At 39.2% G+C, this 20,166-nt stretch overlaps 1 protein-coding gene across 9 annotated transcripts in view; it reads left to right on the forward strand.

Annotated features, from left to right (window-relative positions):
- CPLANE1 (ciliogenesis and planar polarity effector complex subunit 1) overlaps positions 1 to 12,454 on the forward strand; it is a 152,935-nt gene extending 140,481 nt beyond the window's left edge. For all 9 annotated transcript variants that reach the window (XM_074386588.1, XM_074386562.1, XM_074386576.1 and 6 more), the window contains 3 exons: positions 1,243 to 1,364; positions 11,308 to 11,486; positions 11,963 to 12,454. In XM_074386588.1, coding sequence (XP_074242689.1) covers positions 1,243 to 1,364; positions 11,308 to 11,486; positions 11,963 to 12,139 — 478 coding nt within the window. In that variant the 3' untranslated portion in view covers positions 12,140 to 12,454. The remainder of the gene's footprint in view (positions 1 to 1,242; positions 1,365 to 11,307; positions 11,487 to 11,962) is intronic.
- Positions 12,455 to 20,166: the final 7,712 nt, after the last annotated feature.

Consider the following 20,166-nt stretch of genomic DNA (forward strand, 5'->3'; position numbering starts at 1 on the left):
ATAATGTAAGGCTTGATAAGAAGAAATGTAGCACTATCGTGACCTAAGTTCAGTGCATTTGCATTTACCCTGCCTAGAGTTACGATGGTAAAGTGAAGTAAAAAAGTAACCTCATAATTATGAGGTCTTTATACATTGATAAAATCACCAAGGAAAAAGGCAAAAATTGTGTTACATTTCTCACTAAGCTTACAGAGCATTTAGGTATACCAGAAGTATGAAATTTGATATCTGTGCAGTCTAGTTTTCTTTTACTTTGTTGTTGTTAATATTTACCTCAGTAATTCGCCTCCTGACTGTTCACCCTATTTTCCCACTTGTCATCTTCTCTCTTGCAGAAACAGCCAGTCCCCAGCTGTTTACCACTTCCCTTTCTGCTACCTGCCCTTGACCTGCCCATTTATGCTCATTCAACTGTAGTTACTATTATGTATTTTACTTTAATCACCTGCAGAGGGCTTAGATATGAGTTAATTAGGCAGGAATCAACTATAAACATAGAATGCTGAAGAAAACTACTCAAGTATAAAATTTCTTATATATGGCCAACAAACATGCAAAGTTCTATTAATATTTGTTGGTGATCATAAGGTGAACATGAATTGGAGTACAGTATTGTTAAGAAGCACCACCTTTGACAAAATAAATTATTAGAATTGTAAACATAAAAAGAGCCTAGAGGATATGCTAGCAACACAAACCCAGATGTAATCAGATCATTTGTGTGTGTAGCGTGGAGTTGACTTCAAATACCGAAGATTCATGTTGAGACTTTTCTAGAATAAAGCAGGGATGAAATACATATATAACTGCCCAATATATGGAGAATTTGAAATGGGGAGTTAAGATAACCACAAAAAGTTTTTGTGAAAACAATGAGGTTTGAGATATGAGATACAAAGAATAATTTGTTGAGAGTTGTTACGTGTGAAGTACATTACTGAGGTACAGAATAGGCAGTATCAAGTGAATGTATTAATTTGAGCTATATTTTTGGGCCTCGGTTTTTTTTTTTTTTTTTACCCTTAAAGAGACAGGATCTTGCTCTGTCACCCAGGCTGGAGTGCAGTAGCATTCACCAGAGCAATCATGGCACACCACAGCCTTCACTCTCTGGGTGCCAGTAGCTGAGGCTATAGGCCTGCCCCACTGCATTCTGCTTAATTTGGACTTTTTGAAATATTAAAGTTTATCATGATAGGAGATTCTAGGAATATAATAATTATGTGATTTCTACTTTAGAGAGAATCAGCATGGTCACAGTTTTCTGAAAAATCGACCTGGAAAAGTCGAATATACATTTAAACCGAGTTGTATCCGTAAGAAGTCTTTTGGGCAACCTCAGGGCTCACCTTTGCCACGTGGTAAGACTTAAAGCTTTTTTGTAAATTGTGTGATTTGGACCTATTCCTTCTTGTCTCCAGAGTTGTGTTTTCATTAGTAAAAGGTATAAATCTGAATAAAAAGGAGTTCTGATTTGAACAGAATGCAAGGCATTGATAAAGACTGAGCTGTAATTTATTTTTCTACTTTGACGTAAGGCTCTAGGAATTTTTCTAAATGAATGGCTTTTTTAATAATAGCACCTGAACATTCAGGGTATTAGATTATAAGTTTTTTCAGGAGTCTGTTTCTTTTGTATATCTGGTCAAAGATGTAGGCATTTGAACAAATCAGGTTCTGATAGATTGCAGGATGAATATATCACAGAGGAGGAATGCTAAGAAGCTCAGATTGAAATAATATTATATTTTTATCCTTTGGACATTCTTTTCCACATTTGAAGATATATCCATTATTTAACCTTTCTTTAGTTAATTGTGCCATATTTCAGTTTTGATTACTAAAGTGAAGCAGTTATTTGTAATGTGTTTACATTTTAACAATGTATTCTAATAGTTGAGATGTAGTATAAATATATACATTTAAAAATGTAAAATAGGCCTGGCACAGTGGCTTGTGCCTGTAATCCCAACACTTTGGGAGGCCGAGGCAGGCGGATCATGAGTTCAAGAGATCTAGACCATCCTGGCCAACATGGTGAAACCCTGTCTCTACTAAAAATACAAAAATTAACTGGGCATGGTGGCACGTGCCTGTAATCCCAGCTACTCAGGAGGCTGAGGCAAGAGAATCACTTGAACTCAGGAGGCAGAGGTTGCAGTGAACCAAGATCGTACCACTGCACTCCAGCCTGGTGACAGAGCGAGACTCCATCTCAAAAAAAAAGTAAAATAACAACTAATTTATGAAGCAGGTTCTGTTTAAGTTCTTTAATTACAACCCTGTGAGATAGGTGCTAATATGTTTCCACTTTAAAGACAAGGAAACCAAGGCAGAGAAAGCTTAAATAATTGCCCAAGATCATACAGCTAGGAAGTAGTAGAGTCAAGATTTAACCCTAGGATGGGTCTAGAGCCTACACACATAGAACCAACGTTTCATTTCGCTGCCTCAATTTAGAAAATTGAAATTTCTATGAATCCCAATTCTTTAGATGAAACTCTTTATGGTTTGGTTAGCCCTTGGCTTTTTTTTTTTTTGAGACAGAGTCTGTTGCTCAGTCTGAAGTGCAGTGTCGTGATCTTGACTCACTGCAGCCTTTGCCTCCTAGGCTGAAGAGCCATCTCTCACCTCAACCTCCTGTGTAGCTGGGATTATAGGTGTATGCCACCATGCCCAGCTAATTGTTGTTTGTTTTTTTTTGTAGAGATGGGGGTCTTGCCATGTTGCCTAGGCTGGTCTTGAACTCCTGAGCTCAAGCATCTACCCACCTCAGCCTCCCACACGTGCTGAAATTACACATATGAGGTATCATGCCCGGCCAGATCTCACACGTGCTGAGATTACACGTGTGAGGTATCATGCCCGGCCAGATCTTGGCTTTTTTGGTTGACAAATTACAATAAGAAAATACTGCTTTTTTAAAACTAAAATTTCAAAATAGTGAACCATACTTTTTTTTTAAAAAAAATCTTATTTTATACCTGATACGTTTGCCACAATTAGATACATATCTAAAATTGCCAAGGTTTTAAACACCTGAGCCATGGTTTCTTAACATCTGATGAAAGTCTTGAATTATATGGAAATATGTCTTCCTGTTATACGTGTTCAATTTCAAGCCTTTATTTTTACCTTGTACTTTGACAGTTGCTGTGGCCTTAGCCTGTCCTTCTGTTAGTCTCACCTGCCCTTGCTGGATTATGCTTGAGGAGGTGCTTCTGCTACTCCTGAAGCCCTCAGCGACACTCATACCCACGCAGAAAAATCTAGACCCTCTGCTTTGCCTTCAAGTCATCCTCTGTGTGTTCTCCTGCCTCCTTGAACTCCTTTCCCCATAGAAACCGTGCTGCTCAGCAGCTTGTTTTCCAACCACATGCCATACTTTTTTGCCCCCTTATACCTTGAAAGTCTCACTTCTGTGTGTTTGAAATTCTTTAGTTTGTCCAATCTGATATAATCAATTCAAAATTCTACATTCTCATTTCTAAATTGAGTGTAATATTTAACCTGCATGGTTGCTATGAAAATTAGAGATACTGGTGGCTGAAGTAGTTATTTTTCTGTTCTTTGAGCCCTTACTCACATGTATATGTCCCTCTTGAAGGACTACAACAGGCATCTTGTTAAGGTTACTTATAAACTTCATGCCCCATGCTGGATTAAATGCTTTGCCACAGTATTCTTTTGCTCATCTTCGTATTATCCCTCACATTGAACAAATGAAATAATCAAACATTGAACAAATAGATAAATGGAAAAAATGGTGATTGAGCTTTTTGTCTAAGCATAGCTATTTATAAACAAATTATGGTTCAAGGATATTAATAAGCAGGTATTATAGTATTTATACCATGTCAGAGAATAATACCATATACTGGTTATTGTCCTAGCTAACCTGTCACTTAGCTTCCCCAGACTTTTAAGGCAAAGATAAAAGAGACAGCTTAAGTGCTTGTGAATATTCTGACTTCTCTGCCTCAGTAGAGCAGGCTGTGGCTCCCCTTGTTTTTGTGGCCTCTGTCACACCCAGACCCAACCATTTCACCTGGCTACATTCAGAAGTTTCAGGTCCCCCAGTGTTTGGGAGAACGGAGGGAAACCCAGGCAAGAATGATTTCAGGCCTTTTCCTAGTCAGTGATACAGATAACCTAAACTCACATAAGTCAAGTTCAGTCACTGCACATGTGGGAAGGTGAGGATCATTCAGTATTTTCAAATTCACTGCAGTTCATTTGTAAATGAAGAGTTTTTCTGAATATACTTGGGAGTTTGGCTGTTATGTTGCTTTCTGTCTTGTAAAGCAGTATGTAGTTTTTGGCTAATATCTTCAGCTCTGCTTCCATACTGTTAGTAGCTATTTCTTTTTTGTTGTTGTTTGTTTATTTGTTTTTGACACAGGAACTCATTCTGTTGCCCAGATGGGAGGGTAGTGATGTGATCGTGGCTCACTGCAACCTTGCCCTCCCTGGCTTAGGTGATCCTCCCGCTTCAGCCTTTTTTTTTTTTTTTTTTTTTTTTTGAGACAGAATCTAGCTCTGTCACGACTGGAGTGCAGTGGCACAGTGTCAGCTCACTGCAACCTCTACCCCCTCGGTTCAAGTGATTCTCCTGCCTCAGCCTCGGGAGTAACTGGCACTACAGGCTGGCACCACTACGCCCAAATAACTTTTATATTTTTTAGTGGAGACAGGGTTTCACCATGTTGGCCAGGCTGGTCACAAACTCCTGGCCTCAAGTGATCTGCCAGCTTTGGCCTCCTAAAGTGCTGGGATTATAGGCATGAGTCACTGTGCTTGATGGCGTAAGCCACCTCAGCCTCTTGAATAGCTGGGACTGCATACCCAGGTTATTTTTAAATTTTTCGTAGGGACGGAGTCTTGCCATGTTGCCCATGCTATTCTCAGACTCCTGGGCTCAAGCTGTCTTCCCACTTAGCCTCCCAAAGTGCTGGAATTATAGGCATGAGCCTCCACAGCTGGCCAGGAATATTTTTTGTAATTGTTGCTTGTTTTGTGTTTAGTTCTATCAAATACAATACTAATTATAAAGATTATATAATTAGTAACTGAGAGGCATCTTAGGCATAAAGAAATAGAAGTCTAGGTTTAAAAATCCTCTAAACCTTGGTTTATATCCCAGCTCTGCTGCTGATTTTTGCCCTCAGATAAGTTATTTTCAAACCTACCTCAGAGTTGTTGAGGATTGTAATATTAAGAGAACATTTTGCATAACATAGACAGTATATGATTGCTATTCATCTTTGAGTTAAGAAACTAATCATTCTCTTGATAAAATTTAACTTGACATTTTGTCTAGGTGTTTACTGCTAAGAGACTTATTATGTCCCTGGCTTCTCCAGTTGCCAGAGATGTCAAAACACATTTGCCATTTGAAGAAGGAGTATGGTTGTGCTTGAAGGATACCAGGTTTCAAAGCAGAGTGTTCCCTTCCTTTGTCTGCACTTACGATTTGCCACCTTGGTTTAAACAAGCCACCATTTATTGGACCCCTACTGTGAGTAGGGCTTGGTGAGCAGGTTCAGAGCTGATCAGGAGAAGGTTTCTGTTCTCAAATAAGGTGAATAATGTTTGTCTGTTCAAGAACTGCCACTTTCACCATACAGAAAAAGACTGGTAGAGCCAAAGCAGTAATAAGAAAAGCTATGCAGTCTCCAGTTACCTTCTGAAGAGGCAAGGGATAAGGAATATAAAGTTCTCAGACTTAATATTAAATTTTTTTTTTTTTTTGAGACAGAGTGTTACTCTGTCACCCAGGCTGGAGTGCAGTGGCACCATCTCAGCTCACTGTAAACTCTGCCTCCTGGGCTCAAGAGTTTCTCCTGTCTCAGCCTCCCCAGCAGCTAGGATTATAGATGTCCACCAGTGTGCCTGGCTAATTTTTGTGTTTTTAGTAGAGATGGGGTTTCACCATGTTGGCCAGGCTGGTCTTGAACTCCTGACCTCAGGTGATCCACTACCTTGGCCTCATAAAGTCCTGAGATTATAGGTGTGAGCTACCATGCCTGACCCTTAATACTAAATTTTAAAAAATGATACATCACTCAGAATTTCAAACATAGATTTCAGAATGAAGGATGTTGCTGTGTGCTGCAGTGGTTCAGAGAAAAGGCTTTAGATGGCTTTATGGAATCAAGTTAACCACTTATTCTGTAACCTTAGGCAAATTTCTAACCCATTTATGTATCCTTAATTTTCTCACCTGCAAAATATAGATTATAATAGTGAGGGTATATGTAACAACCCTGACAGGTAAACAGGGTAACCATTATCCACATCTTACTAAGAGAACAGACTTAGAGTTAAATGACCTATTTAGATCTCCTTAAAACAGTAACAATAGTAGCTAACAAGGGTAGAGCACTTACTCTATGCTAGGCATTGTGTTCATACCTCATGTGCATTATCTCATTTGATCCTCACATTAAATCCAACGAAATCTGTGCAGTTAGCCCCATTGAAAGAAATGAACTAAATTTGGTAGGGATAATGATTTTTTTTTAAACCCACTAATATGGCTGGTTGTGGTGACTCACATCTGTAATCCCAGCACTTTGGGAGGCAGAGGCAGGTGGATCATGAGGTCAAGAGGTTAAGACCATCCTGGCCAACAAGGTGAAAGCCCATCTTTACTAAAAATGCAACATTTAGCTGGGTGTGGTGGTGTGTACCTGTAGTCCCAGCTACTCTGGAGGCTGAGGCAAGAGAGAATCGGATGAACCTGGGAGGCAGAGGTTGCAGTGAGCTGAGATCAAGCCTTGTGACAGAGCAAGACTATGTCTCAAAAAAAAAAAAAAAAAATCCGCCAACTTATATATATTGTGAAAAATGATGAGAAATATGAAGTAATTAACCTAGGCTTGATATTATGCCTCTTTTTCTACTGCTAACTCATTACTTTACAAATCCTTTTGTTCAGTTTACCCCTTCTCTTTTCACCTGTGTCTAATACTTTTTTTTAAACTTATCTGTCAACTTTTTTTTTTTTTTGAGACGGAGTTTCGCTCTTGTTACCCAGGCTGGAGTGCAATGGCGCGATCTCGGCTCACCGCAACCTCCGCCTCCTAGGTTCAGGCAATTCTCCTGCCTCAGCCTCCTGAGTAGCTGGGATTACAGGCACGTGCCACCATGCCCAGCTAATTTTTTTGTATTTTTAGTAGAGACGGGGTTTCACCATGTTGACCAGGATGGTCTTGATCTCTTGACCTCGTGATCCACCCACCTCGGCCTCCCAAAGTGCTGGGATTACAGGCTTGAGCCACCGCGCCCGGCTTCTATCAACTTTTTAATATTAATGGCTATATTTTCTAGAAGATCTGTTTGGTGCTTTTTCTACTCTTTCTGCCATGTATTTTTCCTTAAAATCCAAGCTTCTAGTCATTTGGATCAGTTTGAATCCTCAAAGCATCATTTCCTATGCTTGTGTATTAGTCTGTTTTCACACTGCTAATAAAGATGTACCTGAGACTGGGTAGTTTGAAAGGAAAGAGCTTTAATGGACTCACAGTTCCACATGGCTGAGGAGACCTCACAATCATGGTGAAAGGCAAAGGAGAAGCAAAGGCACATCTTACATGGCAGCAGGCAAGGGAGTGTATTCAGGGGAACTCCCTTTATAAAACCATCAGATCTCATGATAACTCACTCACTATCACAAGAACAGTAGCATAAGGGTAACTGCCCCCATGATTCAATTACCTCCCACCTGGCCTTTCCTCACAGTGCATGGAAATTATGGGAGCTACAATTCAAGATGAGATTTGGGTGGGGACACAGCCAAACCACATCAGCTTATAAGTCCTAGGCTAGTGTTTCTTTCTCTCTTTCAAAGTCTTTCCTTTTTGTCCATTATGAAATATTTTCTGTTTACTCAATAGCAGATACCTAGCGATGTCTAGTTCAACAGATAAAATGCCCCCAAAATATGATGTTGCCTCTAAAAACAGTTGAAATTACATGTACCCTTACATTGTTTTGCTTTTGAAAGCCCCAGAGATCCAGGGTTTTGTGTTCTTGCAGTCATTATACTCTAGCATGAGGCCTTGCCCATAGAAAGCTGTAGGTATTTGTTTGATTGTTCAATGGTATCTCTGCCTCTGAAAGTAAGAAATGTGTATGACTCCAAGTTTCTAGCTCAAGTGCTTTGCTAGACTGTGGCCCACAAATTGACACAAGTAGAGCAAGAAAAGAAGCAGGATTTTTTTGGGGGGAATCATGGTGGTAATAGGTTTAGTTTTATCACCCAGTTTCAGATTTCTCAGGCTAGACTCTGTAGACACTGTTTGGAGTTATGTTATAAAGAAACTGAGTGGCAGTGCCCGCTGTCCTAGAGAAAGAGTTCTGAGGGAAGCCAGTGTACTTGGCAAACTGCTTTCTGCTGTGGGGTATCTTTTTGATCTTTTCCTTACCTTTCACTTTAGAAAGCTTTCACTGTCCAGAGGGGCAGGACACCTTACCTTGAAAAGCCTTATGCATGCTCAGTTTCACACAACTTTTCTCGTATTGTATTTTTTTTTAAATCTCCAATGGGATATCCCAGACAAACCCTAGAAAAATGCATTATGGTCTCAAAGGAAGGAAATATCAAAGCTGTCTCTAGGTAAAGCAAGATAAGAGAAAGCCAGTGATAGCCTGTCAAGGTTTGTAATACCCCACAGGTGAAGATTTATCCTAAAATGTAAGACTCTTAACTGTAATTTTAGCAGACTAGGTTGTGGTTTGATTTTGTCATTCTTTCTAGATGGCAATAGTTATGTTCGCCTCAAAAAACAAGAGTGTCGATGTCTAGGTACCAAATTAATTGTAGCCAAGATGTGGTTGGGATTAGTTGATGTTTGTAGTCTTTGCTGATCTCCAGTCATATTGTGAATAGTTGAAGAAATAACTCCAGTGCCCCACCTCCACTCATTCCCATCTACTTTGAAGAGGAAGCCTCTCCGTGGTTATGTTGCTTAACCACTTGGTTTCTCTTTCAGTCTCACTTATTCTGTTTTAACAGCTGTTTTCTTTTTTATCGCAGTGTTTGTTCACATAATGCATTCCTGTCATCTGTTGGTGGATTTTTTTTCCTTTATAAGGTTTTTCAAAGTTTTTTCCTTATTTACTGAAATAATTATTTTAACATGGAACTTTCAGTGTCATTTCAAAATACTCTGTGATGTCTTTAAGAAGCAGAAAAAGTGTCAAATCTTTCAATTAGACCACAGCTCTCACATTGGATGTTACAGTGGCAGGTGCTACCAAATGATGTTAGCTTTGTTTCATTTTCAGACTCTTGGGGCTAGTCAAAGGAAAAATCCCTAAGCTGTCTATACCACTACCCGCTTCCCTTTGACACTAATTCAGGAAGAAGCTTGTGGAAAGCTGCCACCTTGGGGATCCAAATTAATACATCTATTCATATTTTACTTATAGATATGAAAATGATCTTAAAGAGCCCTCTAAGTATTATTCTTCCTTCATCCTAAAGAAAGGAAAGTTAGGCCGGGCATGGTGGCTCATGCCTCTAATCCCAACACTTTGGGAGGCCAAGGTGGGCCGATCATGAGGTTGGGAGTTTGAGACCATTCTGGCCAACATGGTGAAACTCTGTCTCTACTAAAAATATAAAAAATTAGCTGGGCGTGGTAGTTCATGCCTGTAGTCCCAGCTACTCAGGAGGCTGAGGCAGGAGAATTGCTTAAACCCAGAGGTGGAGGTGGCAGTGAGCCAAGATCACACCATTGCACTCCAACCTGTTGACAGAGTGAGACTCTGTCTCAAATGTATATCTATATATATATAATACATGTATATGTTTGGCCGGGTGTGGTGGCTCACACCTGTAATCCCAGTACTTTGTGGGAGGCTGAGGTGGATGGATCATGAGGTCAAGATTTTGAGACCAGCCTGGCCAATATGGTGAAACCCCATCTCTACTAAAATTACAAAAATTTAGCCAGGCATGGTGGTGCATGCCTGTAGTCCCAGCCACAGGAGACTGAGGCAGGAGAATCACTCAAAACCCGAGAGGCAGAAGTTGCAGTGAGCTGAGATCACGACACTGCACTCCAGCCTGGGCAACAAAGCGAGATTCCATCTTAAAAAAAAAAATAAGAAAGAAAAGGACAAACGGCTGGATTTTAACCTGAGCATTTCCTGGATAGGGCAGTTTAGAGGTAAAAATTAACAGTGTGGTTTTGGACATGTTAAAGTTCAGATGTTGATTGCACGTCCAAGCAAAGATTTTAAGAAGGGACAGTTAGCTTTATGAGACTGGAGGTAAAGGTTTTAGAGAGTCGTCAACATGTAGCTGATAGTTAAAGCCCTGAAACTAAATGAAGTTAGCTAGGGAGAGCACAGGTGTGTTAGAAAATCCAAAGACCAGGTATGAATATCTGGTAAGTTCAAGGGACTGAATATAAAAGTCTTAGCCCATACTAAATGCCAAAATGTGTGCTGTGATTGTTTTGGGGGCTTTATTTCTAAGAGATGTCCTCAGCTTCAAGTACGTAAGGTTGGTAGGGTTACAAAAGACAAAGAGGGCCCAAACTTCAGCACTGTCGTACCTCTTCTCCCCTCTTTAGGTAGCCACATGACTGCTTGTTGGGGATCTGTGTTTACTTCCCATCTTACCCATGTCTTGGGTGTTTATGAAGTCACCTTGAGGGGTAGAACATGCTGTGATACTGGCTTTGGAACACTGTGTTAGGTGAGGCAGGCTCCTTTAGGGCTCTGTGCAGAGAAACCTTATTGGTTTGTGGGTTTACTAAGCTGCCTGTGGGCATTAACTGGAAAGAAAGTTTCTTTTCAGCAAATACTGATATATGCAGTAAGATGGAAGAGGGTCATAATGTGTTGTCACTACACTCACCGTGATGCCTTTGCCCAAAGGCAGATTGTAAGCCTTAAGCCTGGGTAAAGATGCCCAAAACATTGCTTCTAAGAAGTTTTCAGACTTTCCATAAAAGACAGGGAAGGCCCAGGTCTCACAGTTCACCCAACTTTGATGTTAAGACTTCTCTACAGGTCTGTTATATCTGTGGCCTCTCCTCCTAGGATTATCTTGTCTTAGATATTAATTACTAATATTTTTCAAATCAAAAGAAGGCTGTAATTCAGTTTCCATCTCGTATACTGACAGGACAGCAATTGTTATAACCCTAAACTGAACCATATCCAGACCTTGGAATTCAAAATTATTTACAATGTGACTACTTTGGCTCTAATGATAAAAGTCACAGTTAACAAAGAATGAATGAATCAATCAATCCCAATGTATGCTTTCTTCTTATCCCTTAAAAGGCTCTCATGCTCCATGTCATAGTCTGCAGCATATCAAAAAACATGGAAGTGCTGGGCTCGCACCTCAAACCAAGCAGGTGTGTGTAGAGTATGAGAGAGAAGAGACTGTGGTGAGTCCCTGGACGATACCTTCAGAAATTCATAAGATTCTTCATGAGAGTCAGAATTCCCTTCTACAAGTAAGCATTGTTCTAGATTTTGTTTGTGTAGTGATTGCTCTATGTTCTTCAGTTTGTTTTGTTTGTTTTTTGTAGGATGTGGAAATACTGAAAGGTTGTTAGGTCAGTTTGAAATCATGATGCAAAGCATCTTCCCTTTTGGCTTAGTATTTCCAGCATTTATCCTTCAGAATTCTCTGTGACTGTATTTTTTAACAAAAAATGACCAAATGTAAGAACATATAATCGTACTACATGTATCAACATCCATTCTGCCCTGTCTTCAGATCTGGTCCCAGCATCTTGAGTTAAATGATGTTCAGCTACTGTCCATCTGGATGTGCTGGGCAACAACAGCCCTATTTCCTGGCACATTTCCTTCAGCCCTTTGATGAATGAGCAACTCTAGAATTTTTGGGAAGCTTAGTTCACATTCCACGTTTTTTGTTTGTTTTTAGGGACTAGAACCACAACTGACTATCTTTTCAATTCAATAGGGCTTGTCTCCAACTGAAGAGGAAGAGCTGGAGCATCCTTTTGGGGTGGGTAGCATGGACAGTGTGTCTGAGAGCACTGGCAGCCTCCTCAGCAAGCTGGACTGGAATGCCATCGAAGACATGGTGGCCAGTGTGGAGGACCAGAGCCTGCCTCTTCCCTGGGCTCTGGACCTGTAAGATGTGGATATCATTTTGTTTCCATGGATAGGCCAGCACCTCAGTAATGTGGCTGTGAAAGTAAAGGATAGAAGCAATGAAATAAGTAATGTGAATTTACCACCTGCTGTCATATTACTTTCATTTCAAGAGGAAAAATAAACATTTCTCAATAACTTTGCCTTCATGGGGAAAAGGTTGTTTGATTATAGAGATATTAAATGTTTTTGTATTTGATGCATCATTAGGCATAGGTTTTAAAATGATAAGTAGCTTTCAAGCCAAGTTTGTGTAACCTACTTTCAATAAAAACCCTCTATCTTGCCTCCTCCTTTATTACCCTCTGAGTTTGGAGAAACAACCATATATAGATGAATCTGATAGGAAAAAAAAATCTTTTCATTGAGTGGAAAATCACAGTCTCACCTGAGAACTCAATTATGAACCCTATTTTAAAACACGTATGCAAGGTTTGGCTTAGGATTGAAAAGGAAAACCAACCACCTTTACCAGCCCTGAATTTCTAAACAAGCCAAGTTTCATGGAAGCCAAAAGATCTTCCGTCTTCTGCTCTGTAGCCTGAAGCCTTGGAGGAAGAAACAGGCTGGACGCTTTGGGTGGAAAAGTAAGGGAAAATATGACTCCAGGCTATAGAAGGCTTATCTTAAATTTGTAAGAACCATGGTACAGAGACCTGGTTAGTTTTTGGTATTGCACTCCAACAATGTCATAGTTTTAAGAGATAATTTTTATGAGAATTGACTAAGAACCAGGATCCTTCAGCCACTTCATCAGTGTTTGGTATGTCAAAGCACATTATTATATGAAAAAGCTATTAAATACCCTCCCCTTTTTTTCCCCCAAGTATCTACCTGTGTGAAGCCAGATTTTATAATATGTTGCAACAAGTTGAATGCAGAAGCAGGTATGGTAATTCAGCTGTCTTCTATTAAGCTAAACATTAAAGAGAGTTGTAGAACTATAAAACAATGCCACTCTCCTTACTAAATTTTGTTTTGGAAAAGAGTTTTATATGCTAACATTATTGTCATTTGTTATTGTCATTTGAAATACTTCCTGCTAATTTCTTTTTTGTATATTCTATGGATATTGATACATGATAGTTGAACATTTTTATGGGGTGCATGTGATATTTTTGATATGTGCATACAATGTGTAGCAATCAAATCAGGGTAATCGGGATATTCATTACCTCAAACATTTATTATTTGTGTTAGAAACATTCCAAACTTTTCTTCTAGTTATTTGGAAATATGCTACAAATGTCAACTTTAGTCACCCTACTGTGCTATTTGAACACTAGAACTTATTCCTTCTATGTAACTGTGTATTTGTACTCATTAGCCAACCTGTCTTCATTCCTCCCTTCCCACTACCCCTCCCAGACTCTGATAATTGCCATTGTATTCACTGTCTTCATAAGGTCAATTTCTTAGCTCCCACACAAGTGAGAATGTGCGGAATTTGTCTTTCTGTGTCTGGCTTATTTCACTAAACATAATGTCCTCCAGTTGCTGCATTTGTGGCTAGACAATATACTATTGTGTATTATACCACATTTTGTTTATCCATTGATGGGCACATGTCAATTCTGTATGTTAGCTGTCATGAATAGAGCTGAAGTAGATGTGGGAGTGCAGATATCTCTTTGATATGATTTTCTGTCTTTTGGATATATACCCAGCCATGGGATTGCTGGATCATGTGATAGTTCTATTTTTAATTATTTGAGGAACGTCCATACTGTTTTCCATAGCTGCTATACTAATTTGCATTCCCCCAAAGGTATATGAGCATTCCCCTTTATCTGTATGCTCATCAGTATTTATTTTCCATTTCTTTTTTATAAGTGATTTTAACTGGGGTGCAGTGATATCTTATGATATTCACTTGCATTTTTCTGATGATTAGCAATGTTGAGCATTTTTTCATACACCTGTTGGCCCTTTGTATGTCATCTTTTGCAGAATGCCCGTTCAGATATTTTGTTCCTTCTGTAGTAGAATTGTTTTTTGTTACTAAGTTGAGTTCTTTATATATTGCAGTTATTAATCCTTTGTTGGATGGGTAGCTTGCACATGTTTTCTCCCATTCTTTAGGTTGTCTCTTCACTTTGTTGATTGTTTTGTTTGCTTTGCAGAAGCTTTTCAGTTTGATGTAATTCTGTTTGTCAATTTTTGCTTTTGTTGCCTGTGCTTCTGAGGTTTTACTCAAAAAAAAATCTGCCTAGACCAGTGTCCTGAAATGTTTCCCAAATGGTTTTTTTCTACTAGTTTCATAGTTTCAGGGTTCATATTTAAGTCTTTAATCTATTGTGGTTTTTATATATGAGAGTTATGGGTATAGTTTCATTCTTCTGCGATGGATATCTAGTTTTCTTAGCAGCATTTACTGAAGAGGAGGGTATCTTTTCTCCATTGTATGTTCTCAATGCCTTTGCCAAAAATGAGCTGGCTATAAATGCATGGATTTATCGATGGTTGTTTTTTTTTTTTTTTTTTTGAGTCAGGGTTTCTCTTTGTCACCCATGCTGGAGTGCAGTGGTGTGATCTTGGCTTAATGCAGCCTTGACCTCCCAGACTCAAGCGATCCTCCCACCTCAACCCCTCAAGTAGCTGGGACTACTGGTGCAGGCCACGTGCCTGGCTAGTTTTTTGTAGTTTTCATAGAGACAATGTTTCATGTTGCCCAGGCTTATCTCAAACTACTGAGCTCCAGTGATCGCCTGCCTTGGCCTCCCAAAATGCTTGGATTAGTGGGATGAGCCACTGCACCCAGTCTGTTGAAAGGTTCTTTATTCTGTGCTATTGGTCTATGTGTTTTTATGCCAGTTCCATGCTGTTTTTATTATAACTGCGTAATAATATATGAAGAGATGGAATTTCACTCTTGTTGCCCAGGCTGGAGTGCAGTGACGCAGTCTTGGCTCACTGCAGCATATACCTTCTGGGTTCAAGTGATTCTCCTGTCTCAGCCTTCCAAGTAGCTGGAACTACAGGCACATGCTACCACACCCAGCTAATTTGTGTGTGTGTGTGTGTGTGTGTGTGTGTGTGTGTGTGTGTGTGTGTTTTAAAGTAGAGATGGGGTTTCACCATGTTGTCCAAGCTGGTCTCGAATTCCTGACTTCAGGTGATTTGCTCACCTTGGCCTCCCAAAGTGCTGGGATTACATCCGTAAGCCACCGTGCCCAGCCGAATTATGGTGTAGTATCTTTTTTTTTTTTTTTTTTTTTTTTTGAGATGGAGGCTCATTCTGTCACCCAGGCTGGAGTGCAGTGGTGCGATCTCACTGCAACCTCTTCCTTCTGGGTTCCAGTGATTCTCATGCCTCAGCCTTCTGAGTAGCTGGGACTAAAGGCATGTGCCACCATGTCCAGCTACTTTTTTGTATTTTTAGTAGAGATGGGGTTTCACTATGTTGGCCAGGGTAGTCTCTTACCTGCTGACCTCAGATGATCTGCCCACCTTGGTCTCAAAAGTGCTGGGATTACAGGCGTGAGCCACTGTGCCTGGCCTGGAGCATGGATAAAACCCAATGTAAAGAAGCTGAGAATCATGATAAAACTACAGGAGCTGATAACCAAAATAACCAGTTTAGAGAGGAACAAAATTGACCTGATAGAGCTGAAAAGCACAGCACAAGAAATTCACTGTGCAATCACAGGTATCAGTAACAGAATAGACCAAGAGGAGGAAAGCATCTCAGAGCTTGAAGACTAACTTTCTGAAATAAAATGGCAGACAAGAAGAGAGAAAAAAGAGAATGAAGAAAATGAACTAACAAAAACTCCAGGAAATATGGGGTTATGTAAAAAGACAACCTATGACTGATTGGGTTACCTGAAAGAGAAGGGGAGCACAGAACCAAGTTTGAAGACATACGTTAGGATTTCATCCAAGAGAATTTCCCCAACCTAGCAAGACAGGCCAATATTCAAATTCAGGAAATCCAAAGAACCCCAGTAAGATACTCCGCGAGAAAACCCCAGAATATGCAATCATCACATTTACGAAGGTCAAAAAGAAGAAAAATGTTAAGAGAAGCCAGGTCTCCTAAATGTCAAGTGCATCAGACTAATGGCACACTTTTCAGTGGAAACCTAACAAGCCAGAAGAGATTGGGGACCAATATTCAACATTCTTAAAATTAACCCAGAATTTCATATCTGGCAAAACTAAGCTTAATAAACAAAAGTGAAATAAGATCCTTTTCAGACAAGCAAATGCTGAGGAAATACATCACCACCAAGCCTGCCTTGCAAGAGCTCCTGAAGGAAGTACTAGATGCAGAAATAAACCATTACCAGCCACTACAAAAGCACACTGAAGTATACAGACCAGTGACACTGAAGCAACCACATAAACAAGTCTGTAAAATAACCAGATAGCATCATGATGACATGATCAGATTCACACATAACAATATTAATGTTAAATATAAATGGGCTTAATGCCCCAATTAAAAGACACAAAGTGGCAAGCTGGATAGTGTCAAGCCCCATCAGTACGCTGTCTTCAAGAGACACATCTCACATCCAAAGACACACATAGGCTTGAGGGAGGAAAAACTGAAAACAGAAAAAAGCTGAGGTCACAATGCTGGTTTCTGACAAAACAGACTTTAAACCAACAAAGATTTTTAAAAAGGGGCATTACATAATGGTAAAGGGTTCTATTCAACAAGAAGAGCTAACCTAAATATATGTGCACCCAAAACAGAAACACTCAGATGCATAAAGCAAGTTCTTGGAGACCTTCAAAGAGACTTAGATTCCCACACAATAATAATGGAGACTTTAACACCCCAATGACAATATTAGATCATCAAGACAGAAAATTAACAAAGATATTCAGGACCTGAACTCAGTTCTGGATCAAGCAGACCCCATAGATAGAAATCTCCATCCCGAACAACAGAATATACAGTCTTCTCATCACCACATGGCATGCTAAAATGGATCACAAAATTGGAAGTAAAACACCCCTCAGCAAATGCAAAAGAACTGAAATTAAATTGCTCAGACCACAGCACAATCAAATTAGAACTCAATATTAAGCAACACTCAAAACCACACAACTGCATGGATATTGAACAACCTGCACCTGAATGACTCCCGAGTAAATAATGAAATTAAGGCAGAAATTAAGTTATTTGAAACTACTGAGAACAAAGAGACAATGTACCAGAATCTCTGGGACACAGCTAAAGCAGTGTTAACAGGGAAATTCATAGCACTAAATGCCCACAACAAAAAGATCTCAAATCAACAACCTAACAACTAAACTAGAGGCCAGGCATGGTGGCTCACACCTGTGATCCCAGCACTTTGGGAAGCCGAGGTGGGCAGAGTGAGCTCTGAAGTTCAAGATCAACCTGGTTGACATAGTGAAAACCCATCTCTACTAAAAATACAAAAATTAGCTAGGCATGGTGGTGCACACCTGTAATCCCAGCTACTTGGGAGGCTGAGGCAGGAGAATTGCCTGAACATGGGAGGTGAAGGTTGCAGTGAGCCAAGATCACACCCCTACACTCCAGCCTGGGCAAGAGAGTGAGACTCCATCTAAAAAAAACAAACAAAACCAGAGAACCAAGAGCAAACAAACCCCAAAGCTAGCAGAAAAGAAATAACCAGGATCAGAGCAGAACTGAAGGAAATAGAGATGTGAAAAAATCCTTTGATAATTTAATGAATCCAGGAGCTGTTTTGTTTGTTTTTTTGTGTTTGTTTTTTTTTGTTTTAAATAGACTGCTAGCTAGAATAATAAAGAAGAAAGGAGAGAAGAACCAAATAGACACAATTAGAAATGACAAGGAGGATATCACCACTGACCCCCACAGAAATACAAACAACCATCATATACTATAAACACTTCTATTCACATAAACTAGAAAATCTAGAAGAAATAAATTCCTGGACATATACACTCTCCCAAGATTGAACTGGGAGAAACTGAATTCCTGAGTTAATAACAATTTCTGAAACTGAGACAGTAATAAATAGCCTACCAACCAAGCCCAGGACCACATGGATTCACAGTTGAATTGTATGAGTTACAAAGAAGAGCTAGTACCATTTTTACTGAAACTATTTCAAACAGTTGTAAAGGAGTGACTCCTCCCTAATTTTATAAGGCCAGCATCATCATAATTCTAAAACCTGGCAGAAATATAACAACAACAAAAAAACTTAAGGCCAATATTCCTGATGAACATTGATGCAAAAATTCTCAATAATACAAATATTGACAAACCGAATCCAGCAACATATCAAAAAAATTTATCCACCACAGTCAAGTCAGCTTCATCCCCAGGATGCAAGGTTGATTCAACATATGCAAATATTTAAGTCAATAAATTTTATTCAATTCATAAACAGAATAAAAGGCAAAAACCAAATGATTATCTCCGTTGACACAGAAAAGGCCTTTGATAAAATTCAACATCCCTTTATGTTAAAAACTCTCAATAAACTAGGTATTGAAGGAACATACCTCAAAATAAGAGCCATATGTGACAAACACACAGCCAGTATCATACTGAATGAGCAAAAGCTGGAAGCATTTCCCTTGAAAACTGGCACAAGACCACCCCAATCAACATAGTATTGGAAATTCTGGCCAAGGAAATCAGGCAAGAGAAAGAAAAAGCATGTTCAAATAGGAAGAGAGGAAGTCAAATTACCTTTGTTTGCAGGTGATGTGATCCTATACCTAGAAAACCCCATTGTCTCAGCCGAAAAGCTTTTTAGGCTGAAAAGCAACTTAAAGTTTTGGGATACAAAATCAATGTGCAAAAATTGCTTGCATTCCTTTATACCAACAACTGGCAAGCAGACAGCCAAATTAAGAAAGAACTCTGACTCACAATGCTACAAAGAGAATAAAATGCTTAGGATTATGGCTACTAAGGGAAGTGAAGGACCTCTTCAAGGTGAACCACAGACCACTGCTCAAAGAAATCAGAGGACACCAACAAATGAAAAACATTCCATGTTCATGTGTTGGAGGAATCAGTATCATGGAAATAGCCATACTACCCAAAGTAATTTATAGATTCAATGCTATTCCCCTTAAACTACCATTGACATTCTTCACAGAATTAGAAGAAATTATTTTAAAATTCATATGGAACAACAACGACAACAAAAAGCCTGAATAGCTAAGACAATTCTAAACAAAAAGAACGAAGCTGGAGGCATCATGCTACCTGACTTCAAACTATACTACAAAGCTACAGTAACCAAAACAGCATGGTACTTGTGCAAAAACAGACACATAGACCAATGGAACAGAATAGAGAACTCAGAAATAAGACTGCATACATATAACCATCTGATCTTTGACAAACCTGACAAAAGCAAGCAAAGGGGAAACAATTCCCTATTTAATAAATGGTGCTGGGAGAACTGGCCAACCATATGCAAAAAATTGAAACTGTATAAGTTAATTTTCCTTATACAAAAATTAACTCAAGATGGATTAAAGATTTAAATATAAACCCCAAAACTATAAAAACCCTAGAAAAAAATCTAGGCAGTGCCATTTAGGACATCAGCACTGGCAATTTCATGACAAAAATCCCAAAAGCAATAGCAACAAAATAAGAAAATGAATGGCATCTAATTGTACTAAAGAGCTTCTGCACAGCAAAAGAAACTATCATCAGAGTGAACAGAAAACCTACAGAATGGGAGAAAACTTTTGCACTCTATCCATCTGACAAAGGTCTAATATCAAGAGTCTACAAGAGACTTAAATTTACAAGGAAAAAAAACATTAAAAAGTGGGCAAAAGACATGAACAGGCACTTCTCAGAAGACATACATGCGGCCAACAAACCTGTAAAAAAACCCTCAACATCCCTGATCATTAGAGAAATGTAAATCAAAACCACAGTGAGAAAACATGGCATGCCAATCAGAATGGTGATTATTAAGATGTCAAAAAACAACAGATGCTGATGAGGTTGTGGAGAAAAAGGAATGATTTTACACTGTAAAATAAAGATACATGCATGCATGC

This window comes from Saimiri boliviensis, chromosome 1 (genome assembly GCF_048565385.1).
Source record: "Saimiri boliviensis isolate mSaiBol1 chromosome 1, mSaiBol1.pri, whole genome shotgun sequence".
In the NCBI taxonomy this organism is placed as follows: Eukaryota; Metazoa; Chordata; class Mammalia; order Primates; family Cebidae; genus Saimiri; species Saimiri boliviensis.